This window comes from Ranitomeya variabilis, chromosome 4, assembly GCF_051348905.1.
Source record: "Ranitomeya variabilis isolate aRanVar5 chromosome 4, aRanVar5.hap1, whole genome shotgun sequence".
NCBI lineage: Eukaryota > Metazoa > Chordata > Amphibia > Anura > Dendrobatidae > Ranitomeya > Ranitomeya variabilis.
The window spans coordinates 51729867-51751403 of record NC_135235.1 but is presented as its reverse complement, the minus strand read 5'-3'; the positions used below and the strand labels follow the sequence as shown (position 1 = coordinate 51751403).

General features: G+C 44.5%; 1 protein-coding gene across 1 annotated transcript in view; it reads right to left on the bottom strand.

Annotated features, from left to right (window-relative positions):
• Positions 1–315: 315 nt before the first annotated feature.
• Positions 316–21537, bottom strand: part of LOC143769710 (alpha-2-macroglobulin-like protein 1) — a 321408-nt gene continuing 300186 nt past the window's right edge. Inside the window, exons 35-37 of the mRNA XM_077258496.1 lie at positions 17891–17932; positions 17425–17559; positions 316–503 (exon numbers count right to left, since the gene is read on the bottom strand). Of these exons, the coding sequence (XP_077114611.1) occupies positions 478–503; positions 17425–17559; positions 17891–17932 (203 nt within the window). The 3' untranslated portion in view covers positions 316–477. The remainder of the gene's footprint in view (positions 504–17424; positions 17560–17890; positions 17933–21537) is intronic.

Sequence of the window (21537 nt, the reverse complement as noted above, 5' to 3'; positions counted from 1 at the left end):
TTTTTTCTCTACAACTGTCCTTGGTGGATGGGCTTATTCTGGTGTGGAGTTGTAGAGCCGGACTATTCAACCCTGTCCAGTCATTCTCCACCACCATTCTCTCAGCACTAGTCTCCCAGAGACACAGTGGAGGACATACTGCTGCAGGTCCACCTCCTCTGTCTTCTATTTATGGTTTTAGAGGAACTTTTTTTAGACTGGAGGATTCCGACGAGGACGAGTTAAATTTCATTTTTACAAAAATGTACACTTGTATATACAATCTATTTTTTTTTCCTTTTTTAAGTTCACAACAGACTGACATAAGACAAGACTCGGGTTAGAAGGACACTTTCGCTTTATTGATTATTTAAAATCCACAGAATGTGATGGTGTTTCTGTTTCTGTCTGATCCTTCTTCCCACTCTTCATATAATTTTCCTAGTCTGTTACAAATAGAAGAGGTCATTGGAGCCATATGCAGTTACTGAACTTTGGTTAATGGTTTTCTATCTTCTTAAAACCTGTGAAAAGTAGAAAAAAAATTGTAGGTCAAAATTAATATTTACATTAGACTAGGGTTGAGCGACTTTCATTTTTTTAAGATCGAGTCTGGTTTTGTGAAACCCGATTTAGTCCAGAGTCGAGTTGAGTGAAGTCGGCCGATTATCGCTAAAAGTCGGGGATCGACCGAAACACGAAACCCAATGCAAGTCAATGGGGAAGCATAGCCGGCAGTGAGTGGAGGCCAGGAAAACACCTACAGTGCACATTTTACTGCCAAAAACATCCATTCTTGTTTTCTGAAGCTTGTCAATCTTAATTCACTTTATAATAATAGTTGGGCACTGGAAATTGGGGGTCATTTGGCAAAAGTTGTGGGGGTAGGGCTGGTTCAAGGTTTTAGTGGGCCCAGGAAACATGGACTACGTCATGGCGGTGGAGCAGGGAGAGGTAAGTATTTCAACGTTGCAAGTGCTGTGATCCTGAGCAAGCAGGGGGGGCCCACTCGTTCGCATTGGCACTGGCACAGGGCCCCTCAAAGTACGGCGGTGTGTTTGCATGGCGGGGGCGCCTCCCACCAGCAGCGACACTTTTGCGTACTCTGAGTGGCCCTGTGCCAGTGACGTCGCCAACGAGTATGCCCCCCCACCTGATGAAGGAACCTGCACTTTCATCTGCACCTTCCTCTTTGTCCCTGTGTAAGGTGGTATAATATGCGGGAAGGGGAACCTTACTTTCAGCAGGGTCAGATTCTGGCTGTGTAGAGTACAAGGGGAATGTAGTGGTCTAGGTCAATGTACCAGCAGACTCATCTAGCAGTGGCTGGGCAATGGGCAGGATGATGAGGAAACAGATATAGGGCCAAAGAATAAAGTAGGCTAAATGCAGATCAAAATTGGTAACAGGACTAAACAGGCGGCATTGCTTTGTTCAGTGGAGTAGCAAACCCAAGAGCAGCAGACACTGTTTCAAGGGCCTAACCACACTAGTAGGCCAAATGCAGTTTAATATCTGATAGTATAGGCCGAAAGCCAGAATGTGGAAGCTCAGCTTTGTTCAGTTGAGGACAACACCAGGGAGGGGCAGACACCGTTAGTAGGCCCTAACCACCATTTTGTTTTTTAAAAAACACTTAATGAGAGCCAGAAGGTTGAAGCTCAGCTTTATTCAGTTGAGGGCAACACCAGGCAGGGGCAGACACCGTTAGTAGGCCGGAACCACCATTTTGTTTTTTAAAAAACACTTAATGAGAGCCAGAAGGTTGAAGCTCAGCTTTATTCAGTTGAGGGCAACACTAGGCAGGGGCAGACACCGTTAGTAGGCCGGAACCAGCAATGTGTTTAAAAACAGCAGTTAATCAGAGCCGGAAGGTAGAAGCTCAGCTTTATTCAGTTGAGGGCAACACCAGGGAGGGGCAGAAGCCGTTAGTAGGCCCTAACCACCATTTTGTTTTTTAAAAAACACTTAATGAGAGCCAGAAGGTTGAAGCTCAGCTTTATTCAGTTGAGGGCAACACGAGGGAGGGGCAGACACCGTTAGTAGGCCCTAACCACCATTTTGTTTTTTAAAAAACACTTAATGAGAGCCAGAAGGTTGAAGCTCAGCTTTATTCAGTTGAGGGCAACACCAGGGAGGGGCAGACACCGTTAGTAGGCCCTAACCACCATTTTGTTTTTTAAAAAACACTTAATGAGAGCCAGAAGGTTGAAGCTCAGCTTTATTCAGTTGAGGGCAACACCAGGGAGGGGCAGACACCGTTAGTAGGCCCTAAACACCATTTTGTTTTTTAAAAAACACTTAATGAGAGCCAGAAGGTTGGGTTGAAGCTCAGCTTTATTCAGTTGAGGGCAACACCAGGCAGGGGCAGACACCGTTAGTAGGCCGGAACCACCATTTTGTTTTTTAAAAAACACTTAATGAGAGCCAGAAGGTTGAAGCTCAGCTTTATTCAGTTGAGGGCAACACCAGGCAGGGGCAGACACCGTTAGTAGGCCGGAACCAGCAATGTGTTTAAAAACAGCAGTTAATCAGAGCCGGAAGGTAGAAGCTCAGCTTTATTCAGTTGAGGGCAACACCAGGCAGGGGCAGACACCGTTAGTAGGCCGGAACCAGCAATGTGTTTAAAAACAGCAGTTAATCAGAGCCGGAAGGTAGAAGCTCAGCTTTATTCAGTTGAGGGCAACACCAGGGAGGGGCAGAAGCCGTTAGTAGGCCGGAACCACCATTTTGTTTTTTAAAAAACACTTAATGAGAGCCAGAAGGTTGAAGCTCAGCTTTATTCAGTTGAGGGCAACACCAGGCAGGGGCAGACACCGTTAGTAGGCCGGAACCACCATTTTGTTTTTTAAAAAACACTTAATGAGAGCCAGAAGGTTGAAGCTCAGCTTTATTCAGTTGAGGGCAACACCAGGCAGGGGCAGACACGGTTAGTAGGCCGGAACCAGCAATGTGTTTAAAAACAGCAGTTAATCAGAGCCGGAAGGTAGAAGCTCAGCTTTATTCAGTTGAGGGCAACACCAGGGAGGGGCAGAAGCCGTTAGTAGGCCGGAACCACCATTTTGTTTTTTAAAAAACACTTAATGAGAGCCAGAAGGTTGAAGCTCAGCTTTATTCCGTTGAGGGCAACACCAGGCAGGGGCAGACACCGTTAGTAGGCCGGAACCAGCAATGTGTTTAAAAACAGCAGTTAATCAGAGCCGGAAGGTAGAAGCTCAGCTTTATTCAGTTGAGGGCAACACCAGGGAGGGGCAGAAGCCGTTAGTAGGCCCTAACCACCATTTTGTTTTTTTAAAAAACACTTAATGAGAGCCAGAAGGTTGAAGCTCAGCTTTATTCAGTTGAGGGCAACACCAGGCAGGGGCAGACACCGTTAGTAGGCCGGAACCACCATTTTGTTTTTTAAAAAACACTTAATGAGAGCCAGAAGGTTGAAGCTCAGCTTTATTCAGTTGAGGGCAACACCAGGCAGGGGCAGACACCGTTAGTAGGCCGGAACCAGCAATGTGTTTAAAAACAGCAGTTAATCAGAGCCGGAAGGTAGAAGCTCAGCTTTATTCAGTTGAGGGCAACACCAGGGAGGGGCAGAAGCCGTTAGTAGGCCGGAACCAGCAATGTGTTTAAAAACAGCAGTTAATCAGAGCCGGAAGGTAGAAGCTCAGCTTTATTCAGTTGAGGGCAACACCAGGGAGGGGCAGAAGCCGTTAGTAGGCCCTAACCACCATTTTGTTTTTTAAAAAACACTTAATGAGAGCCAGAAGGTTGAAGCTCAGCTTTATTCAGTTGAGGGCAACACCAGGCAGGGGCAGACACCGTTAGTAGGCCGGAACCAGCAATGTGTTTAAAAACAGCAGTTAATCAGAGCCGGAAGGTAGAAGCTCAGCTTTATTCAGTTGAGGGCAACACCAGGGAGGGGCAGAAGCCGTTAGTAGGCCGGAACCACCATTTTGTTTTTTAAAAAACACTTAATGAGAGCCAGAAGGTTGAAGCTCAGCTTTATTCAGTTGAGGGCAACACCAGGCAGGGGCAGACACCGTTAGTAGGCCGGAACCACCATTTTGTTTTTTAAAAAACACTTAATGAGAGCCAGAAGGTAGAAGCTCAGCTTTATTCAGTTGAGGACAACTTGAATTAGGGACTGCATACAGACTTAGCAGGCTGTCCCCTGTGTGGACCATGCATCCAATACATTAACCCATTGAGCCACAAAGGACACGTAACCTTCCGTGGCCATGCCTACAGGTCCATGTGTCTGTTGTCAGGTGTACCTTTGTCAGTGTAGGCCTTTTGGAAGGAGGGACCGCAGACAGGCTTCGAAGGCCTAACACAATAAAATGGGCTGGCTGTAGGCACTTTAAAATTGGTTCCAGGGGTACACGGGCAGCAGTGGTCTGGTCAGTGGAGGCCTAGTGGAAGGAGGGACCGCAGACAGGCTTCGAAGGCCTAACACAATAAAATGGGCTGGCTGTAGGCACTTTAAAATTGGTTCCAGGGGTACACGGGCAGCAGTGGTCTGGTCAGTGGAGGCCTAGTGGAAGGAGGGACCGCAGACAGGCTTCGAAGGCCTAAAATAACAAACAATAGGCTCATGGCAGTTTTACAGCGGTTACATGGATACACGGGCAGGCAGCTTGGTGGTGAGTGGAGGAGTATTTAAAGTAGGGACCGCAGACAGGCTATCAAAGGCCTAAAATAACAAACAATAGGCTCATGGCAGTTTTACAGCGGTTACATGGATACACAGGCAGCTTGGTGGTGAGTGGAGGAGTATTTAAAGTAGGGACCGCAGACAGGCTATCAAAGGCCTAAAATAACAAACAATAGGCTCATGGCAGTTTTACAGCGGTTACATGGATACACGGGCAGGCAGCTTGGTGGTGAGTGGAGGAGTATTTAAAGTAGGGACCGCAGACAGGCTATCAAAGGCCTAAAATAACAAACAATAGGCTCATGGCAGTTTTACAGCGGTTACATGGATACACAGGCAGCTTGGTGGTGAGTGGAGGAGTATTTAAAGTAGGGACCGCAGACAGGCTATCAAAGGCCTAAAATAACAAACAATAGGCTCATGGCAGTTTTACAGCGGTTACATGGATACACGGGCAGGCAGCTGGTGATGAGTGGAGGAGTATTTAAAGTAGGGACCACAGACAGGCTATCAAAGGCCTAAAATAACAAACAATAGGCTCATGGCAGTTTTACAGCGGTTACATGGATACACGGGCAGGCAGCTGGTGATGAGTGGAGGAGTATTTAAAGTAGGGACCGCAGACAGGCTATCAAAGGCCTAAAATAACAAACAATAGGCTCATGGCAGTTTTACAGCGGTTACATGGATACACAGGCAGCTTGGTGGTGAGTGGAGGAGTAGTGCAAGGAGTGTCTGTCCCAGTACTCCCAAAATATAAATAGATGTTAATGTCTCGCAAAACAACCAAAACAAAAAAAAAGGTGGCATACTTAGGTACAGGGGTGGGCTGATCTACTGAGTTTCTGACATAGTAATTTGGCAGTAACTATTTAATGGTGCCAATATAGGACACAGACACAGACTACTTTAAGTTGCATCATAGATGTCTACAAATTTGTATTGTCAGTGCCAGACATTGAATGATGTCAGAGAATAGACTAAAGATTGGTGGAGCTGTGCGACATAATTTTGCACGTGGTAGAGCACATTTTGAGCTGGGGTAGGGGGGAACTCCCTTGAGGCCGGCGGGACCGCCCCAGGGCCCCTCATGTTACAACGGTGTGTCTGACGTTGGGTGCGCACCGCCACCGCCAGAGACACTACATTGTACTATGAGGGACCCAGTAGCAATGCCGTCAACCAAAAGCGAGCACACCCACCTCTTCAGACAAACAGCAGTCTCACGGGTGCTTGCGCCAAGTCGCGATACCACGGCCCCGTGTGGGGAGTTTTGCCATTTAGGGAGGTGTAAACATGTCGTATGCTGTACAATCAGCTGCAGCAAATTAGACATTAGAAAAGTAATTCACAGGCAAGAGCTTTTCATAGGAAAGCTAGGTGTCGGCCGGGCAAGGTGGGGCAAAAGATTTCGAAATCCAGTTGTGGTTCATTTTAATGAATGTTAGATCGTCAACATTTTGGGTAGCCAGACGAGTCCTTTTTTCGGTTAATATTGAACCTGCAGCACTGAATACTCTTTCTGATAGGACACTTGCTGCCGGGCAAGCAAGCTCCTGCAATGCATATTCTGCCAATTCTGGCCAGGTGTCTAATTTGGAGGCCCAGTAATCAAATGGGAATGACGGTTGAGGGAGAACATCGATAAGGGATGAAAAATAGTTAGTAACCATACTGGACAAATGTTGTCTCCTGTCACTTTCAATTGATGCAGCAGTACCTGTCCTGTCTGCGGTCATAGCAAAATCACTCCACAACCTGGTCAGAAAACCCCTCTGTCCAACGCCACTTCTGATGTGTGCACCCCTAACACTCCTAGTCTGCTGCCCCCTGGAGCTCGTGTGAGAACGATCACGTGCGCTGTGTGCTGGGAATGCCTGAAGCAAACGGTCAACAAGAGTTGATTGTTTGGTTGCTAATATTAGTTCCAAGTTCTCATGTGGCATAATATTTTGCAATTTGCCTTTATAGCGTGGATCAAGGAGGCAGGCCAACCAGTAATCGTCATCGTTCATCATTTTCGTAATGCGTGTGTCCCTTTTTAGGATACGTAAGGCATAATCCGCCATGTGGGCCAAAGTTCCAGTTGTCAAATCTCCGGTTGTGATTGGTTGAGGGGCAGTTGCAGGCAAATCTACGTCACTTGTGTCCCTCAAAAAACCAGAACCCGGCCGTGACACGCAACCAATTTCCTGTGCCCCCGGGAAAGGTTCGGCATTAAAAATATACTCATCCCCATCATCCTCCTCGTCCTCCACCTCCTCTTCGCCCGCTACCTCGTCCTGTACACTGCCCTGACCAGACAATGGCTGACTGTCATCAAGGCTTTCCTCTTCCTCTGGTGCAGACGCCTGCTCCTTTATGTGCGTCAAACTTTGCATCAGCAGACGCATTAGGGGGATGCTCATGCTTATTACGGCGTTGTCTGCACTAACCAGCCGTGTGCATTCCTCAAAACACTGAAGGACTTGACACATGTCTTGTATCTTAGACCACTGCACACCTGACAACTCCATGTCTGCCATCCTACTGCCTGCCCGTGTATCCTCCCACAAATAAATAACAGCACGCCTCTGTTCGCACAGTCTCTGAAGCATGTGCAGTGTTGAGTTCCACCTTGTTGCAACGTCTATGATGAGGCGATGCTGGGGAAGGTTCAAAGACCGCTGATAGGTCTGCATACGGCTGGCGTGTACAGGCGAACGTCGGATATGTGAGCAAAGTGCACGCACTTTGAGGAGCAGGTCGGAGTACCCAGGATAAGTTTTCAATAAGCACTGCACCACCAGGTTTAAGGTGTGAGCCAGGCAAGGAATGTGTTTCAGTTGGGAAAGGGAGATGGCAGCCATGAAATTCCTTCCGTTATCACTCACTACCTTGCCTGCCTCAAGATCTACTGTGCCCAGCCACGACTGCGTTTCTTGTTGCAAGAACTCGGACAGAACTTCCGCGGTGTGTCTGTTGTCGCCCAAACACTTCATAGCCAATACAGCCTGCTGACGCTTGGCAGTAGCTGGCCCATAATGGGACAACTGGTGTGCAACAGTGTCATCTGCCGATGGAGTGGTTGGCAGACTGCGTTCTGTGGAAGAGCTGTAGCTTCTGCAGGAGGACGAGGAGGAGGAGGAGGAGGGGGTGCGAACGCCTACAGCCAACTGTTTCCTAGACCGTGGGCTAGGCACAACTGTCCCTAAATTGATGTCGCCTGTGGACCCTGCATCCACCACATTCACCCAGTGTGCCGTGATGGACACATAACGTCCCTGGCCATGCCTACTGGTCCATGCATCTGTAGTCAGGTGCACCTTTGTACTCACAGATTGCCTGAGTGCATGGACGATGCGCTGTTTAACATGCTGGTGCAGGGCTGGGATGGCTTTTCTGGAAAAAAAGTGTCGACTGGGTAGCTCGTATCGTGGTTCAGCGTACTCCATCAGGGCTTTGAAAGCTTCGCTTTCAACTAACCGGTAGGGCATCATCTCTAACGAGATTAGTCTAGCTATGTGGGCGTTAAAACCCTGTGTACGCAGATGCGAGGATAAGTACTTCCTTTTTCTAACCAGAGTCTCATGTAGGGTGAGCTGGACTGGAGAGCTGGAGATCGTGGAACTTTCGGGTGTGCCGGTGTACATGGCAGACTGAGAGACGGTTGGAGACGGTATTGTTTCCGCCGGTGCCCTAGATGCAATATTTCCTCCTACAAAACTGGTGGTTCCCTGACCCTGACTGCTTATGGCTGGCAAAGAAACCTGCACAGATACTGCCGGTGGTGCGGAAAATGGTGGCCTTACAGTGACGGAAGGGATGTTGCGTTGCTGACTAGCTTCATTGGCCGAGGGTGCTACAACCTTAAGGGACGTTTGGTAGTTAGTCCAGGCTTGAAAATGCATGGTGGTTAAGTGTCTATGCATGCAACTAGTATTTAGACTTTTCAGATTCTGACCTCTGCTTAAGCTAGTTGAACATTTTTGACAGATGACTTTGCGCTGATCAGTTGGATGTTGTTTAAAAAAATGCCAGACTGCACTCTTCCTAGACTCGGATCCCTTTTCAGGGATTGCAGACTGAGCTTTAACCGGATGGCCACGCTGTCCTCCAACAGGTTTTGGCTTTGACACGCGTTTTGGGCCAGATACGGGCCCGGCAGATGGAACCTGTTGCGATGTTGATGCCTGCTGCGGCCCCTCCTCCACCTCCGCTTCTGAACTACTGCCGCCTGCACCCTGTTCCCCCAATGGCTGCCAATCGGGGTCAATAACTGGGTCATCTATTACCTCCTCTTCCAGCTCGTGTGCAACTTCGTCTGTGTCACTGTGTCGGTCGGTGGTATAGCGTTCGTGGCGGGGCAACATAGTCTCATCAGGGTCTGATTGTGGATCTGTACCCTGAGAGGGCAATGTGGTGGTCTGAGTCAAAGGAGCAGCATAGTACTCTGGCTGTGGCTGTGCATCAGTGCACTCCATGTCAGAATCTACTTGTAATGGGCATGGCCTGTTAAATGTTTCACTTTCTAAGCCAGGGACGGTATGTGTAAAGAGCTCCATGGAGTGACCCGTTGTGTCGCCTGCTGCATCCTTCTCTCTTGTTGTAGTTTTTGCTGAGGAGGACAAGGAAGCGACTTGTCCCTGACCGTGAACATCCACAAGCGACGCGCTGCTTTTACATTTACCAGTTTCGGAAGAGGAGGCAAAAGAGCTAGAGGCTGAGTCTGCAATGTAAGCCAAAACTTGCTGTTGCTGCTCCGCCTTTAAAAGCGGTTTTCCTACTCCCAGAAAAGAGAGCGTTCGAGGCCTTGTGTAGCCTGACGACGAAACTGGCTCCACAGCTCCAGACTTAGGTGGAATATTTTTATCCCCACGACCACCTGATGCTCCACTACCACTACCATCATTACCAGCTGACAATGAACGCCCACGACGACCTCTTGCACCAGACTTCCTCATTGTTTTAAAATCTTAACCAAAGTAACTTTATTTGTTGCTGTCAAACAACTTACACGGTGAGCTATAACTTCAGTATGATTTCAATATCCCTTAACAGGTTGGTGAGACCACAAGGAAAATCAGGCACAATGTTACACACTCTGTTTTCTGTGGCACAAAATCACAGAGATGACACACACGCAGGACTGTCACTCAAGCACTAATGTCAATATTAATCTCCCACCTAATTTATTTATTTTTTTTTCTCAGGGAGACTTTAGAAACCAAATAATATAAAAAAAAAAACAAACAAAAAAAGGCTTTCTATGGCCCACAATTAGAGAGAGAGAGGTGGCACACCCAGGAGTCAAGACTGGCGCACAAGCTGAAAGGGCAATATTACTCTCCCACTGTTTTTTTAAGTTTTTTTTTTTTTTATTTTCAGGGAGACTTTAGAAACCAAATAATATTAAAAAAACCAAAAAAATAAATAGCCTTTCTATGGCCCACTGAATGAGAGAGAGAGGTGGCACACCCAGGAGTCAAGACTGGCACACAAGCTGAAAGGGCAATATTACTCTCCCACTGTTTTTTTATGTATTTTTTGTTTTTTAAGGGAGACTTTAGAAACCAAATAATATTAAAAAACAAACAAACAAAAAAAGGCTTTCTATGGCCCACAATTAGAGAGAGAGAGGTGGCACACCCAGGAGTCAAGACTGGCGCACAAGCTGAAAGGGCAATATTACTCTCCCACTGTTTTTTTAAGTTTTTTTTTTTTTTCAGGGAGACTTTAGAAACCAAATAATATTAAAAAAACCAAAAAAATAAATAGCCTTTCTATGGCCCACTGAATGAGAGAGAGAGAGGTGGCACACCCAGGAGTCAAGACTGGCACACAAGCTGAAAGGGCAATATTACTCTCCCACTGTTTTTTTATGTATTTTTTGTTTTTTAAGGGAGACTTTAGAAACCCAATAATATTAAAAAAAAAAAAAAAAAAAGGCTTTCTATGGCCCACAATTAGAGAGAGAGGTGGCACACCCAGGAGTCAAGACTGGCGCACAAGCTGAAAGGGCAATATTACTCTCCCACTGTTTTTTTAAGTTTTTTTTTTTTTTCAGGGAGACTTTAGAAACCAAATAATATTAAAAAAACCAAAAAAATAAATAGCCTTTCTATGGCCCACTGAATGAGAGAGAGAGGTGGCACACCCAGGAGTCAAGACTGGCACACAAGCTGAAAGGGCAATATTACTCTCCCACTGTTTTTTTATGTATTTTTTGTTTTTTAAGGGAGACTTTAGAAACCAAATAATATTAAAAAAAAAACAAAAAAAAAAAGGCTTTCTATGGCCCACAATTAGAGAGAGAGAGGTGGCACACCCAGGAGTCAAGACTGGCGCACAAGCTGAAAGGGCAATATTACTCTCCCACTGTTTTTTTAAGTTTTTTTTTTATTTTCAGGGAGACTTTAGAAACCAAATAATATTAAAAAAACCAAAAAAATAAATAGCCTTTCTATGGCCCACTGAATGAGAGAGAGAGAGGTGGCACACCCAGGAGTCAAGACTGGCACACAAGCTGAAAGGGCAATATTACTCTCCCACTGTTTTTTTATTTATTTTTTTTTTTTCAGGGAGACTTTAGAAACCAAATAATAAGAAAAAAAATAAATAAATAAATAGGCTTTCTATAGCCCACTGAATAAGAGATAGCACACACAGCAGTGGCACACAAGCCCTGACTGAGGCCAATATTTTTCTACCACTGATTGATGTAGTGTTTTTGTGTTGAGGTAGAATTTAGAACACAAATCACGGAAAAAATAAATAGGCTTTCTATGGCCCACTCAGTGAGAGATGGCACACACAGGGATGGCACTGTAGCAGAAATGCCAATCTTAATCTCCCACAAAAACAAAAAAAAAAAAACAAAACAGGGACTGTCCTACAATTACTATCTCCCTGCAGTAATCTAAGCCAGGTATGGCAGGCAGCAATAGGAGTGGACTGATGCACAAATTAAATAAAAAGTGTGGACAAACAAAAAAGATAGCTGTGCAGAAAGGAAGGAACAAGAGGATATGTGCTTTGAAAAAAGCAGTTGGTTTCCACAGTGGCGTACACACAGCAATACAGCTATCACGGAGCCTTCTAGGGCAGCCCAATGAGCTACAGCGCTGAGGAAAAAAAAAAAAAAATAGCTTCCACTGTTCCTGCACACCGAAGGTGGTGTTGGACAGTGGAAATCGCTACAGCACAAGCGGTTTGGTGGTTAGTGGACCCTGCCTAACGCTCTCCCTGCTTCTGACGAAGCGGCAGCAACCTGTCCCTAAGCTCAGATCAGCAGCAGTAAGATGGCGGTCGGCGGGAACGCCCCTTTATAGCCCCTGTGACGCCGCAGACAGCAAGCCAATCACTGCAATGCCCTTCTCTAAGATGGTGGGGACCAGGATCTATGTCATCACGCTGCCCACACTCTGCGTTCACCTTCATTGGCTGAGAAATGGCGCTTTTCGCGTCATTGAAACGCGACTTTGGCGCGAAAGTCGCGTACCGCATGGCCGACAAGCACAGGGGTCGGATCGGGTTTCATGAGACGCCGACTTAGCCAAAAGTCGGCGACTTTTGAAAATGATCGACCCGTTTCGCTCAACCCTACATTAGACCTTTCTGGAATATTCTAGACTTTGTTTCCCAAGCTGAATCTGTCAGGTCATTTATATATTCTAGTATGTAGATATCTATATTGATCTGAACCTTTCAATCATAACTGGACACCCCTCATGTATGACCCTTTGATGCTCCAAAAAAAATTGAAGGATACTAACCTCCTGGCATGGAACTGCTTTTCAGATCTCTCCCTTGTGTTCCCCCCGCTGGTCTCATGACAAACATGATCACATGACTGTTGACGCCAATCAGCAGCTACCTATCATTTGCAGCTTTTCCAATTCTGTAGTAGTGAGACACTGTACAGAATTGTGCAGACAGCGAGTGATCAGCTGTCACTGAGACCGGCATAGCGGAAGACTGGAGCTGTTCCTTGAGATAAGCAAGTATATATTTTTAAATTTGGCACCAGCAAGGGGCTATAAGTTGGGTTTTGTTTAGTAGTGATTGCCTGCAGTGGTCTATGTCACGCCACTGCTGCAATATGTTAACAAAGCACAGAGTAACTGTTGAGAGGCATCGCTAGATCTGGGGAGGGTGAGAAAAGTAATCTTTTTTATTTTCTGCAAGTCTATGGATAAATAAATTTTTTTCCAAGACTATTCAGTAATGCTTTACTTGAGGAATTAATCTCTCCACTTAATTGCAGTAGGGTGTTTGACAATTGAGATTCTAAATCAATCAATCTCTTTAATCATTTAAGGGATGGGTGATTTTTAATTTTTTTGCTTTCAATTTTTCCTTCGACTTCTTAGATGAGCTGTAACTCTTCACTTTTCTGGCAATATACCGTATATGTATGAAGATGAGATTTTTGTTAGATGAGTTGTGAATAAGAATGACAGTTTTCATTTAACCATATTATTTGCTGAAAACAGGGAAACATTCCAAGTGCAGTGAAATTTTGAAAAAAGCCTCAATTCTGCCATTGTTTTTTGGGTTTTGTTTTTACGGTGTTTGTTATGCAGTAATAAGACCTGACAAGATGCTTACAGCAAACTGAACTTCATAAATGTAAAAAAAGATTTTTGTCACCGTTTTCTAAAACCTGTACCTTTATTATTTTACTGATGAGATTGAAAATATAGGGAATTTGTGGATACCTCCTGCGCTGCTGAATATTGAAGACGTCAATTCACAGGAAATTATTAACATACGGTTTTTACTCAACGCGTTTTGAAGTGATATACACTTTTTTCTGCTGGAAACAACCACGTAAAACATATCTACAGTATATATTATTTTTCTGATGTTGGAACTGTGTGAAGACTTGATTTGGCTCTTCAAGCTGTAGTTTTATATTGAATGCTTTGGGGGTATATACATTATTTTGGTTGCCGATTGAAAACTTTATTATATTTTTGGGGAAAAGCGCTGCAAAATTGCATTTCTGTAGTTTTACATCTATTTTTCAGTGCTCACCTTACAAGATAAACATTCAGAAATGTTATTAGCTATGGCAATAAATGAGGCAACATCCAACACTTAACTCTTTTTTATTCTTTTAGCTTTATAGATATCTATTTCTGTTTAGGGAATATGAATATGTATATATATATATATATATATATATATATATATATATATATATATATATATATATATATATACATAGTACAGACCGAATGTTTGGATACGCCTTCTCATTTAAAGATTTGTCTGTGTTTTCATGACTATAAAAATTATAAATTCACACTGAAGGTATCAAAACTATGAATTAACACATGTGGAATTATATGCTTAACAGAAAAGTGTGAAACAACTGAAAATATGTCTTATTATATTCTAGGTTCTTCAAAGTAGCCACCTTTTGCTTTGATGAATGCTTTGCACACTCTTGGCATTCTCTTGATGAGTTTCAAGAGGTAGTCACCGGTAATGGTTTTCACTTCACAGGTGTGCCCTGTCAGGTTTAGTAAGTGGGATTTCTTGCCTTATAAATGAGGTTGGGACCATCAGTTGTGTTGAGCAGAAGTTTGGTGGATACACAGCTGATAGTCCTACTGAAAAGACTGTTAGAATTTGTATTATTGCAAGAAAAAAGTAGCTTAGTAAAGAAAAACGAGTGGCCATCATTACTTTAAGAAATGAAGGTCAGTCAGTCCAAAAAATTGGGAAAACTTTGAAAGTGTCCCCAAATGCAGTTGCAAAAACCATCAAGCACTACAAACTAGAAACTGGCTCACATGAGGACCGCCCCAGGAAAGGAAGACCAAGAGTCACCTCTGCTTCTGAGGATAAGTTTATCCTAGTCACCAGCCTCAGAAATTGCAGGTTAACAGCAGCTCAGATTAGAGACCAGGTCAATGCCACACAGAGTTCTAGCAGCAGACACATCTCTACAACTGTTAGGTGTCGAGTTTCCGCTGCTGTACAGGGGGAATCCTGAACCATGTCCACTGTGGTCTCCCATCCTCCTTCAGCCGCAGTGGAACCTGCTCAGCGGAGACGTCGGTCCCAGCATCTGGCTGAAGCTGATACTGCGTGACTTATTACTGCTGTCTTTCCAAGCTCTGCCTTTGTAGCCAGGTCCTGTTATGGCTCCTATTGGACTATCTGGAAGGTCCCAGAGTGCGACTGCTATAAAAGGTTCGCATGGCCGCTTGGCCATGCGCTAGTGTAAACTTACTACGTGTGTGTGTAGATGCATGCCTGCTTGATAAAGACCAAGTGTTGGTTGAAACGTTGCTGCTGTATCATGACTAAATAAAGCACTTTGGAGATTTCTACACTCAAGTGGAGCGCTGTTCATTGGATATTGGATGGTCTTGAGTATCCAGGAAGGTTCCCTGGACATGGAACGGGCGCCCCAATAGAGGGAGCGCTGTCAGCCCCTTTGTATTTTTGTGTAGATGAATGTCTGTCGATGGATGAAAGGTCCTTAATGATTCCCTCCCTCGTGTTGTTGCCTGCTCGCGGATAGTGGAAGCTACCTAGTGCCCGTCAGTGCTACCTGCACATTCAGAACACATTTCTCTGCAGCGACCGCCAGTACGGCGCCGTGCGCCCAGTGCGCTTTCCTGGTGCTAGTTAGGGTAGTTAATGGCATATGCCAGAGCGGCGCTGTATGCACTTAGTGCGGTAAATATTTAGGCTTTTCCCTGTCACCGCAGTTGTGGCGCTGAGCTCTAGTGGTCTAGAGGGTCTCTAACCCCATGTCCTTGGGGCAGAGTCCTGTGACCCAATACTAGCATTCACTCTGCGGTATTGTGGCCCTGTGATGCAACAGGGTTCGCTTCCTTACATACCTGGTGAAGCTAACCCGTGTTAGATATTATACCACCATATACTGTCCGCCATTACCAAGCAGCAGGTGTCTTCTCTGCATGGTGGACCCCGGGCTGCGAACGCACCTTATACCATCCTTATTATTATTTGGTGCATTCCACCAGCCCTAACAACAACTGTTAAGAGGAGACTTTGTGCAGCAGGCCTTCATGGAAAAATAGCTGCTAGGAAGCCTCTGCTAAGGACAGGCAACAAGCAGAAGAGACTTGTTTGGGCAAAGAACACAAGGAATGGACATTAGACCAGTGGAAATATGTGCTTTGGTCTGATGAGTCCAAATTTGAGATCTTTGGTTCCAACCACCGTGTCTTTGTGCGATGCAGAAAAGGTGAACGGATGGACTCGACATGCCTGGTTCCCACTGTGAAGCATGGAGGAGGAGGTGTGATGGTGTGGGGGTGCTTTGCTGGTGACACTGTTGGGGATTTATTCAAAATTGAAGGCATACTGAACCAGCATGGCTACAGCAGCATCTTGCAGCGGCATGCTATTCCATCCGGTTTGCGTTTAGTTGGACCATCATTTATTTTTCAACAGGACAATGTCCCTAAACACACCTCCAGGCTGTGTAAGGGCTATTTGACCAAGAAGGAGAGTGATGGGGTGCTACGCCAGATGACCTGGCCTCCACAGTCACCAGACCTGAACCCAATCGAGATGGTTTGGGGTGAGCTGGACCGCAGAATGAAGGCAAAAGGGCCAACAAGTGCTAAGCATCTCTGGGAACTCCTTCAAGATTGTTGGAAGACCATTTACGGTGACTACCTCTTGAAGCTCATCAAGAGAATGCCAAGAGTGTGCAAAGCAGTCATCAAAGCAAAAGGTGGCTACTTTGAAGAACCTAGAATATAAGACATAATTTCAGTTGTTTCACACTTTTTTGTTAAGTATATAATTCCACATGTGTGAATTCATAGTTCTGATGCCTTCAGTGTGAATGTACAATTTTTATAGTCATGAAAATACAGGAAAATCTTTAAATGAGAAGGCGTCTCCAAACTTTTGATCTGTACTGTATATTTTTATGTTTTTGAAACTTTATTTAATTTTCTTAGGGGACTTGAACCCAAGATCACTTGATTGCCTATTCACTGCACTGCAGTGTACTGTGAATATGATAATCTCATATAAAGTTCAGTCACAGTCTGTGTTTTATAAAAGTTTTAACATAGCAGATATGTGGCTCCAGTAGTCCGCAGCTGCATCGCATGGAGGGTCTATGGCCATCAGAAGTGACGGCCGCCATTTTAAAAGCAACCGTCATACTTGATGGTGGTGTTTAGGAGGTTGAACTGATGTGATTATAGCTAGGTCAGTTACTTTTGGGTGCCAGCTATGTAAGAGAGACTTAAGAGAGACTTAAGCAGTGCTTCATGGAGCAGGCTCGGTTCCTGAGCCCGATACATATACAGTAGTGATGGTGCACAGATGCTGCACATGTATATGGGTTGTCTTTAGGGGGTTAGATAAGTCCAGTCACAGAATGTTCTACCTCAGACTACATCAGTGTACAATAAAGGGTTCTGATTAGTGATGAGCGAGTGTACTCGTTGCTCGAGTTTTCCCGAGCACGCTCGGGTTATCTCCGAGTATTTGTTAGTGTTCGGAAATTAAGTTTTCATTGGTGCAGTTGAATGATTTACAGTTATTAGCCAGCTTGATTAGCCACTGTGGATTCCCTAGCAACCAGGCAACCCCCACATGTACTCAGCCTGGATAGTAGCTGTAAATCATTCAACTGCAGCGATGAAAACTTAATCTCTGAACACTAACAAATACTTGGAGACCACCCGAGCAACGAGTACACTCGCTCATCACTAGTTCTGATATGATACCAAGAACTGCTAAAAGTGATGCACTGACAAAAAAAAAAAGTTTTAAGAGTACGGAGAACATTAAATGTGAAGTCATACCATGGAAGAAACACCATTTGGTCTCATGAATGCTGGAGTCAAAGCAGCAGCCTTTCTGTTCACATTGCTCCTTCGTTATACTTGCATATCCACAATCCTCTCTCTCGGTAGCAGATAATCCACAGTGATCTACAACTGAACATGGACATGTCATAAAAATGTCATCTATTACAGTATAAAGAACCATACAGATCATGCAGCAATTAATTTGCAGAATAGATAAAGAGTGTAATACACTAATAGGATAAGATACACAATTTTATTTCAAATAAAGACAGAAAGGACAAACTATTATAAAACAGGGGTGTCTCAAATCATAAAAAACACACATGGGGAGAGGAGCAGCAGTGTTAGGACAGAATAAAATTCCTGCATTCCTGAGTAATTAGCAATTTTATTCACGTGCAAAGGCAATCAACCACTGATTTTAAAACCAGTGACGAAATATTCAGAGATGATTCCTTACCTGAATTCCATGGGGCATGATACTCCACCACTGTGTGCTCATCTGGAATAGAAATATATATTGAATATAAATCAGGATCAAAAAAACACTGAAAAATTTAGGTAGAAATATCTAGTCACTAAAAGAAAATAGGCTATTGGCACCAGGGCAGAATTAATGTTGGTGAATATCACCCTCATATTGATGATAGAATCATGGCTTTATTATAAATTGAAAAGAAAAGACCTCGCACTCTTAGACAATCTACATGTCCCCAATGCAGCTGAGACCCCCTGTTTTAGACAAATAATTAAAGTGGGTTATCTGATGGATCGCAGACACAAAGTCCATACACAGTTTTCAGAAGAATTTAGAAGGCGGCAGATTTATGGCCTGTGGAGATGCCTTATCGCCCTTGCCTCCTTATGTTCAGAGAACTGTAAATTGTCTGGTGCATTGGACGTCTGGAAAATCTGAATATTAATTATTTAGACATTATATAGCACTATAATTAGGGAACTTTACATATGATACAGGTACTAGGTATGCCAGCTGTTGTGAACTCTATTTTTGGGCTCCCTCTGGTGGTCACAAGTGGTACTGTGTGAGTGCTGTCTTTGGGCTCCCTCTGGTGGCTCTTTGTGTTTTTCTGCAGGTTTGTGGCTGGGATCAGCTGTCTCGTTATCTGGTAGTTGGTTTCCTATTTAGCTCACCTGGACTTTCAGTGGTTGCCTGCTGTCAATGTCTTCAGTGCTATTTTGAGCTCTCCTGCATTCCTTCGTTATCAGTCTCTTCAAGAGAAGCTAAGTTTTTGTTTGTTCATTTTTTGATCATCAGTGTTCATATGTTTCTTGGTTTATTTTTGTTTCTTGTCCAGCTTGCTAATATGTGATTTCCTTGCTTGCTGGTAGCTCTAGGGGGCTGAGTTTCTCCCCTCACACCGCTAGTTGGTGTGGGGGTTCTTGTATTCTCAGCGTGGATATTTTGCATAGGGTTTTTTACTGACCGCACAGTTCCCTATCTGTCTTCTGCTATCTAGTATTAGCGGGCCTCATTTGCTGAATCTGTTTTCATTTCTACGTTTGTATTTTCCCCTTACCTCACCGTTATTATTTGTTGGGGGCTTCCTATATCTTTGGGGTGATTTCTCTGAGGCAAGTGAGGTCTTACTTTCCTCTAGGAGTAGATAGTTTCTCAGGCTGGGTCGAGACGTCCAGGAATTTAGGTACGTTCACCAGCTACCTTTATTGTGTTTGGTTAGGATCAGGTTTGCGGTCAGTCCAGTTACCACCTCCCTAGAGCTCGTGTCTATGTTCATTAACTTAGCTAGTCCGTTTTGTGATCCTCAGCCACTAAGGATCATAACAGTACAGCAGGCCGAAAAGTGTTTAATGCATCGCAGAAGTGGGATAAGAGAAGTCCTGAGTACAATTTTTTTTTTCTCTCTACCTTTGCTGCAGTCTGTCAAGCTTCTCTCATCCCCTTAATCTCTGGGTGGTTTTGAGTTCAGCTGCAGACATGGATATTCAAAGTCTGACTTCTAGTGTGGATCATCTTGCTGCAAGGGTGCAAAGCATTCAGGATTTTGTTGATCATAGCCCTATGTCAGAGCCAAAAATACCTATTCCTGAGTTGTTTTCTGGAGATAGATCTAGGTTTCTGAATTTTAAGAATAATTGTAAATTATTTCTATCTTTGAGACCTCGTTCCTCTGGTGATTCCGTTCAGCAAGTTAAAATTGTTATCTCCTTGTTACGTGGCGACCCTCAAGATTGGGCTTTCTCTCTGGTGCCAGGAAATCCTGCATTGCTGAATGTGGATGCGTTTTTTCTGGAGCTTGGACTGCTTTATGAGAAACCTAATCTTGAGAACCAGGCAGAAAAGGCTTTGCTGGCCCTCTCTCAAGGTCAGGATGAAGCAGAGGTGTATTGTCAAATATTTAGGAAATGGTCGGTGCTTACTCAATGGAATGAGTGTGCCCTGGCTGCAAATTTCAGAGAAGGTCTTTCTGAAGCCATTAAGAATGTTATGGTGGGGTTCCCCACGCCTGCAAGTCTGAATGACTCAATGGCTTTGGCCATTCAGATTGATCGGCGTTTGCGGGAGCGCAAATCTGCGCATCCTCTGGCGGTGTTTTCTGAACAGAGACCTGAGTCTATGCAATGTGACAGAATTCTGACCAGAATTGAGCGGCAAAGTCATAGACGTCAAAATGGGTTGTGCTTTTACTGTGGTGATTCTACTCATGTTATCTCAGCATGCTCTAAGCGTTTAAAAAAAATCGCTAAACCTGTCACCATTGGTACTATACAGCCTAAATTCATTTTGTCTGTTACTTTAATTTGTTCTTTGTCTTCCTACTCGGTTATGGCTTTTGTGGATTCAGGTGCTGCCCTGAATCTGATGGATTTGTCGTTTGCCAGGCGCTGTGGTTTTGTCCTGGAGCCTTTGGAATTCCCTATTTCACTGAGGGGAATTGATGCTACACCATTGGCTGAGAATAAGCCTCAATATTGGACTCAAGTGACCATGTGCATGACTCCTGTACATCAGGAGGTGATTCGCTTTCTTGTGCTGCATAATTTGCATGATGTTGTCCTTTTGGGTCTGCCATGGCTGCAGGCCCATAATCCAGTTCTGGATTGGAAAGCTATGTCAGTGTCAAGTTGGGGTTGCCAGGGGATTCATGGCGATGCTCCTTTGGTGTCAATTGCTTCTTCCACTCCTTCTGAGGTCCCTGAGTTTTTGTCGGACTACCAGGATGTATTTGATGAGCCCAGATCCGGTGCCCTGCCTCCTCATAGGGATTGTTATTGTGCTATAAATTTGATTCCTGGTAGTAAGTTCCCTAAGGGACGACTTTTTAATTTGTCTGTACCAGAACATGCCGCGATGCGGAGTTATATAAAGGAGTCTTTGGAGAAGGGACATATTCGTCCATCCTCCTCCCCTCTTGGTGCAGGATTCTTTTTTGTGGCCAAGAAGGATGGTTCTCTGAGACCTTGTATAGATTATCGTCTTCTAAATAAAATCACGGTCAAATTTCAGTATCCTTTGCCATTATTGTCTGATCTGTTTGCTCGGATTAAGGGGTCCAGTTGGTTCACCAAGATAGATCTTCGTGGTGCGTATAACCTTGTGCGTATTAAGCAGGGGGACGAATGGAAAACAGCATTTAATACGCCCGAAGGCCATTTTGAGTACTTGGTGATGCCTTTTGGACTCTCTAATGCTCCTTCTGTGTTTCAGTCCTTCATGCATGACATCTTCCGAGAATATCTGGATAAATTTATGATTGTGTATCTGGATGACATTTTGGTCTTTTCTGATGATTGGGAGTCCCATGTGAAGCAGGTCAGGATGGTATTTCAGGTCCTGCGTGCTAATGCCTTATTTGTGAAGGGCTCAAAATGTCTCTTCAGAGTACAGAAGGTTTCCTTTTTGGGTTTTATTTTTTCTCCTTCTACTATTGAGATGGACCCAGTCAAGGTCCAGGCTATTCATGACTGGACTCAGCCTACATCTGTTAAGAGTCTTCAGAAGTTCTTGGGTTTTGCTAATTTTTACCGTCGCTTCATCGCTAATTTTTCTGGCGTGGTTAAGCCCTTGACGGATTTGACCAAGAAGGGTTCTGATGTGACAAATTGGTCTCCTGCGGCCGTGGAAGC